The 20130-nt window shown below is 34.1% G+C and overlaps 1 protein-coding gene across 1 annotated transcript; it reads left to right on the top strand.

The window, feature by feature from the left end:
• The first annotated feature begins 956 nt into the window (after positions 1-956).
• On the top strand, positions 957-19412 carry LOC129232502 (equilibrative nucleobase transporter 1-like). The gene is made up of 6 exons (XM_054866648.1): positions 957-1012; positions 6879-7073; positions 10822-10926; positions 12053-12248; positions 13069-13189; positions 18987-19412. The coding sequence occupies exons 1-6, from the start codon at positions 1006-1008 to the stop codon at positions 19116-19118; spliced, it is 756 nt and encodes a 251-aa protein (XP_054722623.1). The 5' UTR covers positions 957-1005; the 3' UTR covers positions 19119-19412.
• Positions 19413-20130: the final 718 nt, after the last annotated feature.

Here is a 20130-nt window from a genome sequence, read left to right as displayed (position 1 = left end):
CGTTCGCCAATAATCCGTTCTTATCATGAATCACTCTGCTATGATAAGAGGAAATTGTTGCCAGGTTGCGAACGACCCCTTACCATTCGACGCCTATCCAAGAATTATAGAAATTTGGCTCATAAGATGGCTGATAGCTTTTTAAAGTTTAAATATATTGAGGTGGAATTTTCTTATGAGTTGCAGGATCTATCTGAGCTTTGGATTATGAAAGTTACCAATTGCTATCTTTCGCGCATGAACAGTGAAAAATTCATTGCTTTAACGTTCGTATTTCATTGAATTTTCAATATTTTTGCTTCAAATTATATTGTTATATTTGTCTAATATGCTGTCAAACATTCTGAAAGTTTTGCAACGTTTGATGGAAAACTCTGCGTTATATGAGCCGAAAACCTTTGAAAAAAAATTGTATTTTTGAAAGAAATGCTTATATTTCCGTGGATATGAGGGATACTTTCCCGAAAATATAAAAATAAATTCCAGATAGTATGTAAACTTTTTTCTGAAATTTATAGCTTATTCCTAGCTATTTACAATGAAAGATCATCAAAAACCTTTTTTGTTTTCTCAATTTGTTGCTGGTCCTCTAAATGAATAGTTGACTTAATTTTTATTGAAAAATGACAGCTGGAGTATACATTTTATGTGAAAAAAATTACAGGGCACTTTGTCTTTTATTTCTCGAAAAATCCGTAAAAATCTGAATTTTTGAAAGTGTCCCAATATTTTTGGTCATATAGTGTAGGTTCCACATCTTTGATTGACTATATTTGTTCTAAAAAGAATGAAATGAAAATATTTTTTGTAAAAAAGAAACTGACTTCAATACTACTACTGGAAATATTTTTAAAAAAGTTTTTTTTTTTTTTTTTTTATGTTTTTTGAACACCATTGATACAACTTTAAAACAACTAAAACTTTTGAGTTGAATCTTTAATTATCTTTTTAGGGTCTCCATTTTCAGCTAAGAAAGTCATAGAAGGTTTAGAACCAATTCCTCAAATGAAAGGTAATTTGTATTTCTTATTTTAATTTGTCACATCCATGAACCTAGAAAAATAACTTCTTTCAAAACTAATCAAGCGTAACTTTTCCCGTGCAGACACTCCCCCTCCTCTCCAATACATAAAGGCCCTTTCCCTTCCTGCTCTTTTGAAAAATAATCATCGCCCCGGATCCCCTACTTAATTTTCTCATAAATTATATGAAATAAAAAGAAATAAATGGAAAAATGCAATTCTAACTCCTTTCTTTATTTCTGCGTTATCGGTTTTAATCAATCAAACAGTCAAAAGAGAGCAGTAGATTTGCGAAAACAAGAATGAAAATTTCCAGTTGTTTTTGAAAGTTATATAATTTAGCATCAAATTCAAGTAAGTTTTAAAAGGAAATATTTTTGAAGAAAGTAGAGATGAAGGCCGCACAAATTTCAAATTTGACTAACTACAATGCTCGAAAAAATGAGAAGGGCACTTGATTTTAACAAAACTGTGCAAAATAATTTTCCGAAATCTAATGTTCAATGAACTTTCATGCTTTAAAGCGCGGCAGAAAACTTAAAAATAAAACTTGACTTGGAAATCAACGTTTCTGACGTCAAAAAGCGGAAGAAGTAATAAGAGTAGAAATATCGATTTCGCTGAAGCATCTTTTTTTACAATCTGAGCAAAACAACACTGGAGATTCTAGTTGTGTGGTATTGATCTGAGTGGTGCAATTCAACCGTTCAGCTTTTGTTTAGAAAAAATGTAACCCGAAAATGCCAGGACAACGTGATGTACCTGAATCCATGACCTGCGGCGGATTATTGGAAGACAGGAATCAGGGCAAACATGAAGAAGTGCAGCAGACAATGTTAGAGGGACAAGAATTGCCATTACAAGACTAGTCAATTAAAAGAAACTTTAAATGTGAGGCATGAATCAGAACAAGATCGTCCACTCGTTATCACAGCAAATGACGATTAATAAATCCTTTTAGCAGCTTCACGAAACTGTAATCGATTCCAAGAAACTGGAAAAACGAGACATAATTAGAACAAGATCGTCCACTTGTTATCACAGCAAAGGACGATCGCAAAATCCTTTCAGCAGCTTTGCAAGACTGTGATCGATTCTAAGAAACTGGAAATATGACGCATGAATCAGAACAAGATCGTCCACTTATTATCACAGCAAAGGAAGATCGCTAAATCCTTTCAGCAGCTTTGCAAGACTGTAGTCGATTCTAAGAAACTGGAAATATGATACATGAATCAGAACGAGATCGTGCACTTGTTATCACAGCAAATGACTATCGTTAAATCCCTTTATCAGCTTGTCAAGACAGAACAATCATGCTACTCAGCTGCAAAGACAGTTTCAACAGATGATCGCACGTCATCCGAAATAGGCTTCATCAGATATGTATGTATGTATGCACGTAGACCAACGGTCTGTTTTCTGTTAACATATTATATTCCACGTTACCCCGTGCCTGCCACTTTTTGTAGTTTAACCGGTTGGAAGGGGCCCAGAAGACAACTGTGTCTTTTATCTGGAACAGAAGCCGAGCAATCTCTGGTCCAGCACCCCCCCAGAGTTATCGATTCACTTGGAGGATTTAGTTACCACGACATATTGAACGTGCCACATAGGGTTTCCAATCCCGAATCCCGCGGGTTTCCGCATTATATTTAGCGGGATTAATCCCGCGGGATTGAGAGCGAAATCCCGCAATATTTCCAGTCCCGTAAAAATTTTCCATGAAAGCATTTTCAAACTTTTTCCGCTCATAAAACGAATATTTTCACAAGCATCATTTGAAGTTTGAATCACCTTCCTCGTATTTCAGCAAGAAGAGCAGGAGAAACTTTTTGTCTCATAGGATGAAAGATGGATTTACCCTTTAAAAACACAATAAAAATAGTGTACATTTATAATAGATATCGTTTTTGTCGAAATTTGAAGTTCTTGTGCAAAAGCCAAGCATGACTCCCATAAGAAAAGAAAAATCTATTTTAGAACGTCAGGAACTTTATGGGGATGCTTTGCTAAATGTCCACAATTATTTAAACTCTGTAAAACCAACTGCAGTGGAACCATATAGCGGGCGTTTTCACTAATCACATTATTTTTTGAGCAAAAATCCCTTCCCATCCCATACGAAGTGGAGGGCGCAATTTCGAATACCATACGATAGTAACTAATTGGTATGTGACTTTGCAGTATGCTACAAATACAATTCGAGAAAACTATTAATTCAAGTAACAAAAGTTACCATTCCTAAAAAGCACAAATTTTTCTATTTGACACTGAAGTTTAACTTTTAGAAAAATCAATTCATTCTCGCGGGATCCCGGGATCCCGCGGGATTTGCTCTCTCGAATCCCGAAATCACGTAGGACTGAATTCGGCGCGGGAATGGAAACCCTACTAGTGCCATAGTCACCATTAATAAAACACGAAGCATCTTTGACCGGCTGGCATCTAACCCAGAACCCTTCGGTGACGAAATTGAGCTTTGAATCAAAGTCGTTGGAGACAACTGCTGCTCACTGACGAGGCCCGATTCAGTTTACAAAGTGATATCAGACGTGTTTTGGGTTTAGCGAAAAAATAGCAGTCGAAAGAACCACATTTTCGTTCGAGAAAGACCACATTACAGGCAAGGTAGTTAAGTGGTTAGAACAGACGAGACTCTGAGCCTCATGTCATATCACACGCTGCTGTAATAGGTGATTCCTTTTTGTTAGACATCATAATGTCAGACCTCATGTACCCGTATTGTGGAAAACTTTCTTCAACTTAACGTCTTCGCATTCACACAACACAACACAGGTGTGAAAACGACTTATTAATCATCCTATATCATTTCCAAATGAGGCGTATTTCGTCATTGCCCTTTTTTACCGTTTAAAGGACTTAAAATTCTCATACAAATTATTTTTGCATCTTTTGGCTGCATTGTATTTTGCTACACGTGTATTCTCCATTTTATATCCTTACAATTTGCATTGGTTTCTGCACTTTTTTGTTTGCTCCCCTAACTTTTTTGTAGCTTTGTGATGAAAACTAATGATTTTTGACTCACTTTTTAGCCATTGAATCAATGAGAGAAGACTGTTTTCCACACATCTATTTTCAGTATTTTCTGAAAATAATAAAGTTGTGGTTGTGTGCGGAAAAAATTGACCGATTTTGCAGCTCATTAAAACTTAAGAAAGTTAAAAATTTTGTTTGGCAATAATCATGCAATTTTTCATCCCCCCCCCCCTCCTCCGCACTGAGAAAACATGTATTATGGATAGATTCAAAAGTATCCTCTCATGCAAAAAAATAACTATGATATTAACGAGAATTGTAGTGCTGCCATCTATTGATTGAAACATGAACGCATACTGTGAGATGTTAAATTTACCCCATGAAATACTTTTTCCGTATTGGAGAAAAAGCAAATGTAGAATTGAAGAAAATGATATTTTAGTTACAATAATTTGCAAAATAGGGTTAATAGTTACCAGTATATAAAGTTTATCTCAAAGTTAAAAAAATTCGGGCTCAGCTCAGCTGTTTGTTAAAAAAAAAAAAAAAAAAACTTTTCGAATTATAGTTATATTGAAGGTTTTACTTGTAATTTATGCTAATTTGTTTTCTGCGCCATGTTAAAGATTTTTCAAAAACGTTTAACCTAATTTTTCTGGCACATAAAAACCATAAGTTGTTTTTAAAAGACATTCATAAGTTTTAATAGTGAACAAATTTATTTCTCTATTTATTTTCATTTGTGATTCTGTTCAAGTAGAGGCAATTCTTTGACATGTTTTCCAACCACAAATTCATTTTTAAATGTTTTTCTGAAATCAAAATATTTTCTCTTATTCCTTTTTTCCCACTTAAAAAAAAAGTGACAAATTTATAAAATGTTCAGTTTTACTATTCTTCATAGTTCTGACATTGTATAGCCCCAAATACGGTATTCAAAAAATGTCCGTACTAAGCCCAAAATATTTTTGAAATCTTCAAAAATTAATTTGTATATAAATTTTAATGGGTTAAACTTATCATACTTTTACTATGAGTAAGAATGACTTTATTCACAAGCATTTAATCTTAAGTTCACAGAAACACTCAATGTGAAAGTACACATTACAATGCAGAATGCAGGGAGGATTTTCTTCCAATCATTAAAAAAAAAAAAAAGCGTCGCGTGTTTTCTTGTGTGAGTTTACTTCGAAAATTCATCTTTCTTTTTTGTCAATGAAATGTTTATTTTTGATGAATATTTAGCAAAAAATGAAACTTTAATTTTAACATGCAACGGAAGTTGTTTGCGTAATGAAGGACACCATGAAGTTTTTCTTTTAGCCCGAGTTTTATCCCAGAAAAAGTTTAGTTGTAAAATGAGAGAGATGAAATGCTTAGAGAAACACATCCAGTTTGCTCAACTTCAAATAGAAGCAATAGAGAAGGTATTTCTTCGGATGAAATGTCAAAATGTGTTTCTTTACAGTACATACCAATTGAGACAAAATAAGCTGGTGTTAACTACAGCAAAATTTTGATTTTTTTCCCCAGCTTATTCACTAAATTTCAAACCTATAGTTTCAATAGCACGAATTTTGGATTTGGATCAAAATTTTAAAAAAAATCGACTTGTTATGCCACAATGTTGATTTTGTTTCCACGACTTTTAACTGAATAAATAGTATTAATATTTCTGCATATGTGTATAAATTTTCTCTTCGTTTTTTGATGCAAATTATATAAAGTATATGCTAATTTTTTTTAAAACAAACAAAGAAAACTAACATTAGAAAAACACATTTTTGTTGTTTTACATATTTTTTTTTCTCTCAGTTTTTCAGGGTTACTTTTTATTACTATGTCTCAATAAAATTATGTTTCTTAAAGAGAACTATGAAATTCATTTTTCTTTCTTTTACAAGTCGTAAATTGAATCTTGCAACTTATCTATTTGTAGTTATAATTAATCAACCACTTTCTATTTTTACTACAAAGCTTAAATTAAAAGAGTGAATATATGAATTATCTCTCCATTGTACTTAGAAGAAACGAAATATAAATTTTGAATTAAATTTGTCTTTCTTCTATGCGATCAAACGTATAAAAGTATATGCTAATAAATTTAGCCATTGATTGAATTTCGCGACCTCTCCATTTGTATTTGTAATTATTCTGCCACTTCCCATTATTTACTAAAAAACCTTAAACTAAAAAAGGTAAATATAAGTACTATCCTCCGTTCTACTTAAACGAAATGAAGTGCACAGTTTGAATTTAAATTTCCCCTTATTATATGCCATCAAATGTTTCTCTTTTCGAGTTTGCGCTCATTTAACACTGCATTTTTGTTCAAGAAGACCTAAAGTAATCTGCCACAATTTAAAAAGGGTCTTCACGTTCCATAGTTCATACCATTGGGAAGGGAATAAATGGGGGAGTGAAAACTTTCATTCGTGAAGGAAAGACCCCGAGGCACGTGATACATTTTAAAGCAAATCATTGGAAGAAATCAGGCCTCCTTTGCTAGTTTCACGCAAATCGTGTCAAGCATTCGTCGTTTTTGAGTCACGTGACTTGAGCTCTTTGCCCAAGCTTTTGTTTAGCCAATGATTGGACTAGTTCCCCTACATTTACTAATCCCTACTCTAAGGTTCATACCATTTTAGCGATATGCTTGTATTACTTTCGCATGTTTGTTTGTTTGTCAGCCTGCAACTACACGGCTTATCCTGCATCCGCTTTAGAGTGCTTAAAGCTTTTTCCTTCTCTATTCATTAACCAGCTAAGATTCTAGCATCCTTCTCATCCAATATTGCTGCCCAACGTTTCTTACTAATTAAACTCGTGAATGAATTTTATCGTTGCATTCAGTCGTGCAGAACATCGTCGAAAAAGAATCGTCCGCAGTAGTTCCAGTTGAAGACCAGCTTCCTTTCCGAGTAGCTCTGACGTCATTCTCATTTTCCTTGCACCAGTATTGGTTTTCCTGGCTCCTGTTGGCAACACTCAATTATTCTGGATCACTGCACTTATGGATGGAGCGAATAAGTTCCGACGTACATACAGGTGGGTGTTAACGTAAAAACTATTATTAGAAGTACGTCTTTGCTTATTCATAAATATTGTTACAAATTCTGTAAATAGTAATTATTCTCATGATTAATTTGTTGTAATCTACCTAAATTTGGCGTTCATTCCATTATTTTTCATCTAAAATTATCTTAGTAACGTAACTTGTAAATAGTTTCTTGTAATGTACATACAACCCCCTAACATTCGACTGAAGTATATGGTCCCCAGATTATATTTGTGAATGGAATAAAAAGAAAATACGAAAAGCATTTCGAATTTTGTCGAAACTTCTCTAGGATTTATAAATAGCCTCCGCGCGTGAGAAAGTTTTAGTTATGCTTTTAGTTGTCTGAGATTCGTCTGAGCGTTGCTCTGTTTATTGTGAGGCATTTCGCTGTGTTTTTTGCGTATTTGAATGTAATTACGTGTGCCATCGTTGTGTATATGGTGTTAATTGATATTTGCCTAATTGCTATGGTGAATTTAGCAGTTGTTAACGATATTTCTTGTACATAGTTGTAAATAAATCTCCCGTGTTTCCTCAAGAACTGTGCCGTCATTCAAAGGAAGTGTGAAGTTGCATCGAACGTGTAACAATATATATTCCTTTCATTTGCGAAAATGTCATTTATTTAGTACTTTAGCGGAATGTGCAATTTTTTTAATACATTTTGAGAGAAATGTCTTGAAATTTGGTCGGAGTGTTGTACAGGATGCTTGTAAAATCTTGCACTGATAAAAAAATTTCATTAAAAAAAAATAAGTGGGGGAATGTGGGGCAAAGTGAAATGGCTAAGATGAGTGAGCTTTTTCAAATGGAACAAATTGGAAATTTATTTTGAAAATTACAGTACAAAAGGAAAGAACATTGTATTTTACATTTAAGATTTCATTGAAACATTATTTTTAATTTTTGGTAGCAGTTTTGAGCCTTCAAGGAAGAGTGGAAAATTTCTTTGGGACTTTTTTTTTTCATGGGGCAAAGTGAAAAATGATATGTTTTTCTAATGAAATATTTTCTATTCGATTATTAAAGCTATTTTTTTATAAAATAAATTAGAAAATAAAGGAAAGAATGAATAAATGAAAAGAAAAGGAAACAATAAATGAATAATTTAATTAATTAATTAATGTATGAAGAAAAATGAATGAATGAGTGAAAGAATGAATGAATAAGAAAATAAGAGAATGAATGAATAAATAAGTGAATTACTAAATGAAGGAATGTAAATGAATTAATTAGTGCATGAACACGTAAGTATTTTAGCAATTGAGTGAGTGAGTAAATGAAAAAGCTGTTTCACTTTGCCACATCCACTTTGCCCCGCATATACTCGACTAAATATTTAAAACACAAATAAGTTTAATATTAACTAAATAAATATTACACTGCATATTACAAAGTCTAAATTAATACTTAGAGTGTTAATAACAAGAACTTTATTATTTTATAATTTAAAAAATAATTTTTGACTTTCAACATTATTACAATTAGAGTATCCATTTTTGAAAATTGCCTGTATTATCATATGCTTTAATATTCGGCGATATTTTATTCCTGACTGAAATAGACTACATATGCAACTACATTGTTAAAATATTACCAGATAGGTGGCGCTAAACGCAGAGTAAGAATTTCACCTTTTCACTTTGCCCCGTCATTTCACTTTGCCCCACCTTCCCCTACTTCAGATTTAAATACACTTTTTCAAGAAAAATTTTGATCATTACCTGAAATCGTTTTTGCAACTTTAAATACGCTTCTACGTGTGCACCTTTCGTAGTTCTTGGGGTAATTGGACGATTTTTAACACAGTCTTAGGCAGTAGCGCAGCCAGAAGTAACCATCTAGGGGATGATGTCATAATAGCCTTTATATGGATAAGAGCAACCACAGTGGCTAGATTAGCCGCCTACGGCAGCCGCCACCAACTCGGCAGAAAAATATTTCTTTAATCATAATTACGAACAAAAAATGTGTTTTGTTATGGGGGAAGAAATTTGTATTGATATCTTATATTATTAGTAAACTGACTTTTGGAAACATAAGTTGAAATAAATTAGGACATTTCAAGTGTTAATAATAAGTTTTTCATGCAACAAATAGAACTTTTATGAAATGGAATGCCCTATATATTACGGCAATGATCTCTAAATCTGACCGTTCTTTGGATAGTGATGTCAGAACAACTAAAGAATATTTTCGAGCTCGAAATAAATTAGATAATTAACTTTCGAAAAGAGAAGTTGAAATAACTGACGGCCCTTTTAGGGTTCCTCATAAGTTTCTATACAGCGGCAGAACCTTTTAAGTATTGCAGAATTTCATACATTTTAAGGACATTGGCATAAAATAGAGGCAGAGGATCTTAACGTACGTGAAAATTCTTCTATATTATTTGGTACTGTAACGCAGCAGTTGCAAAGAGACGAACACCTTTGTAAGTACAGTGAAACGCTGATTTTGCGTTTCTCGAAGGTCTGGGTTAAAAAAAAAAACACAAAACACGGAAAATACATAGAAAGCAAAAATCAAACAGAAAAAAAAAAAAAAAAAAAAATTACATTTTTAGCATTTTGAATTCAAATTATATGTTTTTCGCAATCACGAGCGTGTGTGTCTTTGTGTAGGCGTATGCGTATGTATGTACACGCGCGATTGTGTGTGTGTATTTGCGCGCGCGTGTGTGTAGGCGTTCGCACGTGTGTGTGTAGGCATTCGCACGTGTGTGTGTGTATGTAGGCGTGTGTGTATATGTATGCTACAGTGTCTGGCATTCATGTGTGTAGGTAGTGTAGGTATGCATGTGTGTATGTTCGCATCATGCGCACGCGTGTGTGTGTGTAGGATATATAGACGCAATCTGGAGACGGTTTTCGCTGGAGGAGCAGCTTCGAGAGGGGCCGGTCGACGGTGGTGATGCAGAGGAAGACGGGGGAAAATAAAGTCATAGGAACGTCATTCAAAGGACAATGAAAACAATAAGCAATTCGTGATTGCTCAAAAATAATGTAGTAAAGATGACTCTTATAAAAGGTATAATATTAATATTTTACGAAAGAACATTATTATACAAACCATTTTAGATCTTTTTAGCACATTTAGTTGCGAATTTGGGCATTTAGGTTAAACGTAGTCTAAAATAGTGGATTGCTTTTTTGGTTCACGAGTTCAAAATGAATGCAGCATCTTCCAGGACTGAAATACTTCACCTTTTTTTTTTTTGGTCTTTATGAGGAAGAAAATTTTTTTAAGCTCTCTTTAATGCAATACTGGGGCTGTGCTTCAGGATCTTCTTGTTCATATTCATTAGCATACGAAAAGATCTAAGGTCGGCTATGATTGGAGCAGTAGCATTTCTGTTTTCATAGATTAACTTTCAACAGCGTGGATTAGCTTTCAAAAAGCACAAAAGGAAACATATTGCTTACTTCAGACCGCGTTTATCTTTTTTCTCTCTCTCTCTCTCTTTTTTTTAAATTTTCAAGGGAAAACGTAAAATGCGGGAAATTCACAAATAACAAAATTTTTATCCGGGATAAATTAACATTATCAGTATACGGAAAACTGGGATTTGATGTTTAAAAAAACGTGAAATGCGGGGAAAATGTAGATTTGGGGATGTAAAATAGGGGCTTCATTTTATTTCTTGTTTTGTGTAGATTTTTCTATTTAAAAGTTTGATAAATGAAACAAGACATAAATAACGTACTGAAATAATCTGATTTATTTTTTGTATAGTAAGTAGGTACACACAGATTTATGGACTATGTCAAGTTTCATCATTAATTTTGGCACCCATTGCGGGTATAGTAATGGACAGAACTCTGAATTCAGCAGCTCAAGGTAAATCAATTCATGCTTTTACAATCACTACAAAAACCTTTCAAATTATGAAATCAACGGCTTATCATGTACAGTAGAAAATCAAAAATTCGAAACCCCGAAAATTCGAACAAACTCCCATAATTCCGAAAATCACTGAGGAACCAATACATTGCCTGAAATAAATAATTACATACAATGCTTTAAGAAATGGAACTAAGTAATAGAAGTGGAGTATTATATTTGCTATGAAAATAACCCGGATTTCACCACATGGGAGATTGGAATACGCGAAAATAAAGTTCCACAGTGAGAATTTTTTAGTTACAAATGGAAGTTCATCCCAGAAGGAGCGATAGTAGATATCAGTTTCTCAATGAGAAATATGATGGGCAGTTTTGCACTATTTCAACTTTGCTTGTGTGACGTCAGGGTATTTTTCTGAAATTCATTTAATTTTCTTAGTTTACTTTCTATTTAGCAGTTCCTCAGAATAAACGCAGTATATGCCTTTATTTTCAGTAAAACAAGGACAGTTAATTTTTGTTACATTTAAAAAAAAAAGTAACTGAATACTGTAGCGGTTTATACTGTATTGCATGTTATGAACGTACACATTGTATAGCTAAATCATTTCATGTACATTTTCCTAAAGGGTGTTTTCTTGGTTATTTTCGAAAATCCGAACAATTTGAAAATCCGACATGCTCACGGTTCCAACTAATTCGAATTTTTGACGTTCTGTCGTATAAAGTTGAACATTTGTGCTTGAAAAGTAAAGTAAGAAATAGCAACGTTTAATTGCACAAAATTGCAGATTTCTGCATACACGAGTTTCGGGGTTACAAGGAACCATTTTTCCAATGCTGAACAAGTGAGTTTATGGCTGAAAAGACATCCCACAAAAGCCAAAAAACTAAAAAGCCAAACTGTATTAAGAAGAAAATGCTTTTTGAGATGGTCTTTTTTTCCATAAGTTCAGTTACTTTGCATTAAAAAACAGCTTCCTTGTAACCCTGAAACATGCGTATGCAGTAATTTGCAATTTTGTGTTACTAAACTGTGTAATGTTATTTCTTATTCTGTATGTTAAAATACATTGCAAATTATGTATAAAAATTTAGTTGTAATTTATTCTTGAATTTAGAGCCTGACTATGATAAAAGAAAGCTGATCATGTTGCGGTCAGGCTTCTGGCCGATGTTGTTTACCACTGCAGCTCAGGCCATTGTCCAGTTATGCAAGTTTTTTGAAAATGATGTTTCAGTGTATATTTCTATATTTTTTACAACCATTCTACGGTCGTTCCACGTCGCAGTTGCCACCGCTTATCTAAGGATTCGGTTAGTATGTACCTGAAGTTTTTTCTTTACAATTTTGGGTTTAAATGTGTTATGCTAAATCAAAGCTTATATTGAATCCAGTGATATTTTTTCAATATATCTGTGAAACACATTAAATCTATGAAACATATTTTAAAATATCTGTGAAACACTCTTAAGTTTCAGCCTACTTTTTGCTTTCTTCTACTCGCTAACAGAAGGTTTCATATTTTAAAGATTTTAACTGAAAAATGAAAAAAAGAATTTAAAAATACATAAAAAAATTCAAAATATAAATTATAGAATACATTATTTTCCCCCATGCCTCTTAAAACAAATTTATTGTCTTATTTTATATTTACGTTCATTTAGATATGTTTTCTGCCCATCTAGTTGGTATTGTTAAGCGACTACTCTCTGCTGTCTGAGATTGTAAGCTGTGATGACAGGGTGGTTGAAAAATGTATTGGGTCAGAAACATCACCTCGCACCAAACAGAGAATTTTTATAACCACAACAGATGTCCAGCTCCGGATAGAATTTAGCAATTACGAAAACCACATGGCTGGCTTTTCACAGAAAAGGGGAGGCTAAGGCGTATATTCACGTATGGTTCTAGACTTATCCAACTTCCATTCTGGTGATAGATTCAGTAATCTGTTTTTTTCACTAAGAGTGTGGTCTGAGAAAATTCGTACACATTGTTAGTTGCGAAATGAGGCAGAAAAAGAATAATGCAGAAATTTACAGACAACAAAGATCGCTAGTCTCATCATAATGACACATCGTGTCTTTGATTCGCAAATACGATAATAACTATGCATTTTGTTTTTCTCAACAGGTTTCCTGCAAGTCATTTCAACAGGCTGTTGGGAATCATGAGTACCACTGCTGCTGTAGGTTCTTTACTGCAATTTCCGCTCTATGTGTGGGAATCTAAGTCAGCAGAAGGTGTCCTAGAGGTAACAACCTTTTTAGTTTCACATTTGAGGCAATGAGAAGCAAATGGATGTAAGTGGCAAAATTAAACATTTAGAGATAACAAGTACAAACGGTATATGACCATCTCTTCTTTCTTGGGATTAGAAATAGTACAAGTAGCCCTGATAGGTTCTGTTATACAGCATGATTTAGAAAACAATTTCAATGAAAGCCTACCGAGCCACGCAACTTTAAACGCGTTTTACTCAAAACTTGAAAATTTCCACTAAGATCCCTTTGCTTCTGATTGCTTCATTTGAAATGTTCTCACATTTCGTCCCCCCTCCCCCCAAAAAAAGATGGTAATTCCAAAATTTGTTGTTTTATAAAACAGACGGAATGCTCTTACAGGTTATGCTTTTTGTTTTGATCTCAGCATTGTACATTTTTATTTGTAATTAGTAATGCTACTTATGAGATGTAAAGAATACTTTTCTTGTATACAAACAATAAGCGAAAAAAACATTACTATTAAAACACAAATTTGATGGAATATGGCTTCAATTAGATTACTACGAAGTGTCAGAAGAACAAAACTTTCCTCCATTTAGAAGGAGATATCTTTTTACTCCAAAATACGCGTACGCACTAGTTTTTACTAAATCGTGCTTTATTGACGTCTTTTTTTTTTTTTTTTTTTTTTTTTTTTTTTTTTTTAAATCATGTAACGTATTTTTTTCGTGTAACTATTATAGGCCAGGGACTATCCAAGATGTTTCTGGCTGACGTTGCGCCTAACACGTCTCAGGAGCACATTTATTTATTCTTTATTTATTTATTTATTTTGATGGAAATGTCTGTATCTTGATCCTAATCCTCATTGGATAGGTCACCCATCCCAGATTTGATATTTTTACAGGCCATGAAATATCCAAGATGTTTCTTTTTGACGTGTCACGTGATGTGTCTCAGACTTCTGATACTTCTGATAAGTAAAAGTGTTTTCGAATGAAATCCTAATTCTCACTAGATAGGGCATTCATCCCAGATTTGGTGTAGTTATAGACTATGTTACTATGTTATGTACCAGAAAAATCCAGGATATTTCTGGCTGACGTATCGCCTAACATGTCTCAGACACAAAAATATTTTGGAGGGAAATGTTTTACCATTTGGGTTTTGATCTTAATCCTCCCCCATTAGGTTGAGCAAGATCTCAGATACTCTTCTTATTAGAAGACCACTTAGGACTAAATAAGATTGCTCAATCAAAGGGAATAACATCAGATCTGAGATTGGTACCATATCCAAAGAAAGAGTTTGTTACAGACTTCTAATTCGACTTAATTTAGGCTCTGAAGGAGCCTGAAACATGTCAGGTGTCAGCAAAAAACTTTCTGGATGAACCACAGCCTTCTTTAATAGAAGGCAGTTAGAAGCAAAAAATCGGACCAAAGTGGAGATATAATTAAGGAGGTGAAATTTCACAATCTGAACAAATTCCCCCTCCCATTTTTTTTCGCATAAAGTCATTTTTCTTTTATTATTTTCAAAACCATTTATTTTTTGTACACTCTACAAACTATTGAGATGATATACCGTTGAACGGCTGAACTTATTGACAGCCTCAATCAACAAATAAAAGCAGAAATGATTTGTATCCATTGACTGTTGTCCAAATACCTATTCCTTGAAGGGTACTTTCCCGTTGTAGGTACGTCATTTGTCTTGGCAACTTTTTACCTGGACGAAAATTAAAAAAAAAAATAATAATAAGTCGTTGGCATGTTTGCTCTTCTTTTTCTAACGCTTCGTTTTCTTCATTTTAATGGAACTTTAAATGTTTAATTATGACTTGACACGTTTACTTCGCTGATTATGCTGCATATTTATTGAGCATTTAAAGTTGATTGAGCAAATTGTTCTAACCGAAATTTTCACGTTATTTCATAGCTTTTTTATTTTTTATTTAACGGATTATTTTCGTTTTAATGACTTAATTTAATTATTTGGTGAATTTTATTTTCATGGAACTTCCTTTTGTTTTAAGGCTTGTTTTGTTCACAAGTTCATTAAATAGACGAAAAATTGTGTGGTATCGCTAAATAAGTAGCTTTAACGTAACTTTGACCAAACATTGCGGCAACAAATGAAATTTCTATAATGAAGTCTCCAAAAAGCGTCTGTTTGTGTGAACGCGTAGACTAATAATAAGAGTAGACCGAGCTTTCCCAGACTTGCAGATGAAAAAATTGGTTCAGGGATACATCATGTGACTAGTGGGAGGCTTGGCGAAAACTTTGGCAGCATGGTTGCTAGATGGCAGGATTATCTATAGTTTGGCACTCGACATGTATTTTAAGACGTAATGTGTTTTCATTATAATTTTTTCCAGGTGCAGAGATTGAACTGTTTTTCTTTTAGTTATGCATTATTTTGACATTAGTAATTAGTTTTTGATCACAGTTTTCAGTAACTTTTATTTCATTTGGAACTGCTATGTCAGCGTTGGCGTGAACGTAATGGCGTAAACGTTTTGCGTTAACGCAAAAATGTACTAATCGGAATCTTAAATTGAAATTGTAGGTAAAAATCTTACCGTTTGCGGATTCTATTTGGGCGCTTGCATCTTTACTTGCTTAGAGAGTTATTGAAATTGACTAAAGAAAATGCACAATACTATCTAAACGAAAAACTCACTATATTAACAAAATATTTACAACTTTGAATAACAAATTTACAAATCGGACTCCATAAAACATCCTTCTTCCGTGTTCCATCAATTCTATTTATTTTATTTCTCGCGGGCGTTGATCGTCTGCTACGATCAACGCCCGCTGTTGCTTGGACATCCACCAGTCACATGGTTTGGTTTATGAGCAGCGAAAGGGTTGCCATAGCTCGGTCTATTCTTATTATTAGTCTATGTGTGAACGCGCAAAACTCGAGAACTACCCGGCCGATTTCTAAAGAAATTTTCACAGTATCTTTCTTTCAGCACCGGAAAGATTTGCAGGCCGGTTCGAAAAAAAAAATCGATCAGTGGTTCTTTTTTTTTCCCAATTTAGGTCCAATTTTTACATAAATTTCCAAATATGGAAGCCAAAAATTACTTGCACCATATTAATATTATATATCGTTGCAAAGGGTAGAATTTTCCGCGTTCTATGCAATTTGTTTCAATGCTCTAACTTAATTACGGCTGGAGGTATTTGCGTTTTTAACTCGAATTTTTTAGGTTTAGCTGAAATTTATAGGCACTACTTTCTTCATTATATCTATCAATAAAAAGTGAAGGAATTGCCCTCAGTTTTCTTTTTGACACCATTGGAAAAAGCGATATTTTTTACTCCAGATCCATCCAGAACTATCCAGATCTCCACAGATTAGCTTCTATCTCGAAAGGAAAAAAAGTTACAAGCCTTTTTAAATCACGTTCAAAAAATCTCATTTACATTCAAATTGTTAACCATTTTCTTTTGCATTTTAATTCTTTGAACTTATTTTATTTCGTGTTTCCATGAATGCTCTTTTTAAATCCATCTTTCTCGATTCAAGTTCTTATAAGTATTTTAACATCTGTTGTCATTGTTTCGGAGGAAAGTTTTGCATGATGTTTTTTTTTAGTTATTTATTTATTTTGCCTGATTGTTGAATATAAGTCACTTGACACAATTTTTATTTTCAATGTGAATCGGGCTAGAGCCGCTATATACACTGCTTGACAATTGCTAAGGAACAATTACATTTTTTGGAATAGTTAAGAATAGATAATGAGTAAGGAAACAGAACGAAATATATAGTTAGTAGGGAGGATGTGCCTTTATTATAAGTACAAAATAATACAGATATTACTGCATTAATGAAGTAAAAACTTAAAAATAAAAACATAATCCTACTTAGATGATTTTCATACAACACCAAAAAATGATCTAGGTCAGAATGATGGAGACATGAGTACCTTAATATGATGTATGATTACCAGGGACACTGATGCACAATTTACATCTGTTTTCCATACTCCCCACTAATTATTGAGGAGTGCTTGGGGGATGTTTTCCCCACTCCTCTCTCAATGCGGATTTGAGTTCTTGTACTATTCTGGGAGGGACGGTTCTTCGCACAACACGTCTGCCAAGAGCCTCACAGGCAAGTTCAATGGGAATTAAGTCGGGAAAGTAAGCAGGCCACTGCATACAGAGAATGTATTCACTTTGCAGTGTGTCTGACACTTCAATGTTCCAGCGTGGCCGTGTATCGTCGTCCGTAAAGAGAAAATCTGGACCGAAAGCCCCCTAAAAAGACGAACATGGTCCAGCATAACATCTCTGCAATACATTCGCGACGTATTGCTTTCTTATTCAAAAATGTGAAACTGTGTTCTGCCATTGTGCATGATGCCTGCCCATACCACGACGCCTGGACCGTACCGATTACGTTCGCAAACAAGTTTTTGTGCATAACGTGTTCCACGCTCTCTCCACAGTAGTTGGTGACCAGAATTGCTTGTCATACTAAAACGAGATTCGTCAGAGAACATCACTCTAGACCAATTTTGATGATCCCATCAACATGTTCCTTAGACCAGCGTAATCTCTCTCGACGATGGCGTGGTTGAACTTGGATGCAACGTACGGGCTTCCTTGCATACAAACCGACATTATTTGCTCGTCGTGAGATGGTTCTTGCAGAAACATGCGTACCAGTAACGGTTGTTAGATTTGCAGCTATCTGTCCAAGAGTGAAATTTCTGTCCCTTTTTGCCACGAGGACTACATAGCGATCCTCTGAAGGTGTGGTGCTCCTACCACAACCCCCGGCATGCTTTTGCAAAACATTTCCACCTTCAGCGGCCGTCTTTAATCGGGAGATGGCACTTTTTGATACACCCATTACAGCAGTCACAGTGGTGACACTTTGACCTGCTTCCAGTCGTCCAACCGCTCGTCCACGATCGTAGATACTCAAATGATGTCTTGCTTACATTTTACTCTTAAGTATTTCAAGAACCAAACAGAATTTCAGAGAAAAACCTTTTTTAACATATAGCACTATTTTTGTTAAAAACCAAACAGCGTGAATTTACATACGAATTTTGAGCGTGTATGCACTGTCTTTTATACAGATAACGAGTCTTGATCTACCACGCCATCTGAACTTGAGTTTATTTCCATTGGCCAGGTGGTTGAGGTACAAATTTGCATAAATCACTTGTTCCTTAGCAATTGTTAAGCAGTGTAGATAGGCCGGTGCATCAGCTTAAGTTTAGCCATTTTGGATCGGATTTTTTTATTGTTGCGCTGCTAGGGTTGTTACATCAAAGTTTCAGATTTTGCCAAATTTAACGAAAATATGTAATATTTAATTTAATAACAATTCACGTGCCGCTGATAATTGCTCACAGTGAACAATCACCAAACGCGATAACTCGCCAGCAAAGACAACCATTCAAACACGCGCTCCGATCCAAGAAGGCTAATCTTAAGCTGATGCGTCGACTCGTGTATATAGGGGCCTTATATTGGGCAAAGCCGGGAAACGCAGCTAATTAAAGTTAATCTCAAAGATTAAAAATGCGTCTTGACGTACCTATAACGAAAAAGTACCCCTTAAAATTTATCGTTCACAAATTTGAGAGCTATTATAAACACTACAAGACATAAGATATTAAAAGAACTACCAGAATAAAAAAAAATTAATTATTATTAATAATGTTGTTGAACGCTTCAATTAATTTTCTGCTGAATTTTATTGAAATAAATTAGGTGTTTACTTTTCATTGAAAGACAACCTTTATTTTTTTCAATTGTTAATTTTCATTACTTTAATCCATTTCAGGTTAATATATTCAACTGTGTCACCCTGATGGTATGTTTTGTCCATCCATTGCACCTGTTGATTACGCCTCTACAAAAAAGGTTCATTAGAAGAGAGCACGAAGTCACACTCAAATCGAAGGCAAGCTCCTAGTCAAGCAAGACACTAACAGCCGCCACCGTTTGGAGATTCCTGATATAATGTCGGTCACACGGTCACCGACATGTCTATGCAGCCATAGATCTAAGAACATTGTCCTAGGTCTTTTACTCACATACTATAGGAATACTTTTAAAATAGGGTGCCAAAACAATTCTTAATAAAGACTGGAAGATAGCTTCAAGGTGATAGTTGATAAATCTTCGAATGAGGATTATATGCCATAAAATAACCATCTAAGACGAATCAATTGCACATATGTAAGAGTTTAAAATGAGATACGTCGTTTTGTGCAGGGGAGCCAACAAGTGTTTTTACATAATACATAGTTGTAATACTTAAATCTGTTTATTATCGTCCACCAACTATTCTTAGTAAGACTGAAAGATAGCTTCAAAGCGATAGTTCATAAATCTTCGAATGAGGATCATATGCCATAAAATAACCATCTAAGACGAATCAACTGTACATACGTAAGAGTTTTAAAGGAAATACGTCGTTTTTTGTGCAGGGGTTCCAACAAATGTTTTCAAGCAATACATAGTTGCAATACTTAAGACTGTTTTCATCGTCTACCAACAATAATTCTTAGTAAAGACTGAAAGATAGCTTCAAGGTGATAATTGATAAATCTTCGAGTGAGAATTGTATGCCAAAAAATACCCATCTAAGATGAATAAACGGCTCATTATGTAAGAGTTTTAGAAGAAATATGTTGTTTTGTGCTGCGGTTTTGACTACCTATATTATGCTTTTATGGTGTTTGGATGAACACTTCTACTACTTGATGCAAAAAATGCCTCAATAAAAGTAGTAATACTACTAATCATTAGGAAATGTAATAGCTCTTTTTGAATGATGAAAGAAAAGCGACCGCAGGTGAGGCAATATTTTTAACTGCAACTTCAGTTTTGTCTTAATTAAACGTAATACAACTTTTGCATCATCAACGTGCAAATATTTCAATTTTTAAAAATATTTTTTCACTCACTAATAAATAGAGAAC

The sequence above is a fragment of the Uloborus diversus genome, unplaced genomic scaffold, assembly GCF_026930045.1.
Source record: "Uloborus diversus isolate 005 unplaced genomic scaffold, Udiv.v.3.1 scaffold_1215, whole genome shotgun sequence".
Classification (NCBI taxonomy): Eukaryota; Metazoa; Arthropoda; class Arachnida; order Araneae; family Uloboridae; genus Uloborus; species Uloborus diversus.
Note: the sequence above shows the minus strand (reverse complement) of the source record. Positions and strands in the feature narration are given on the sequence as shown.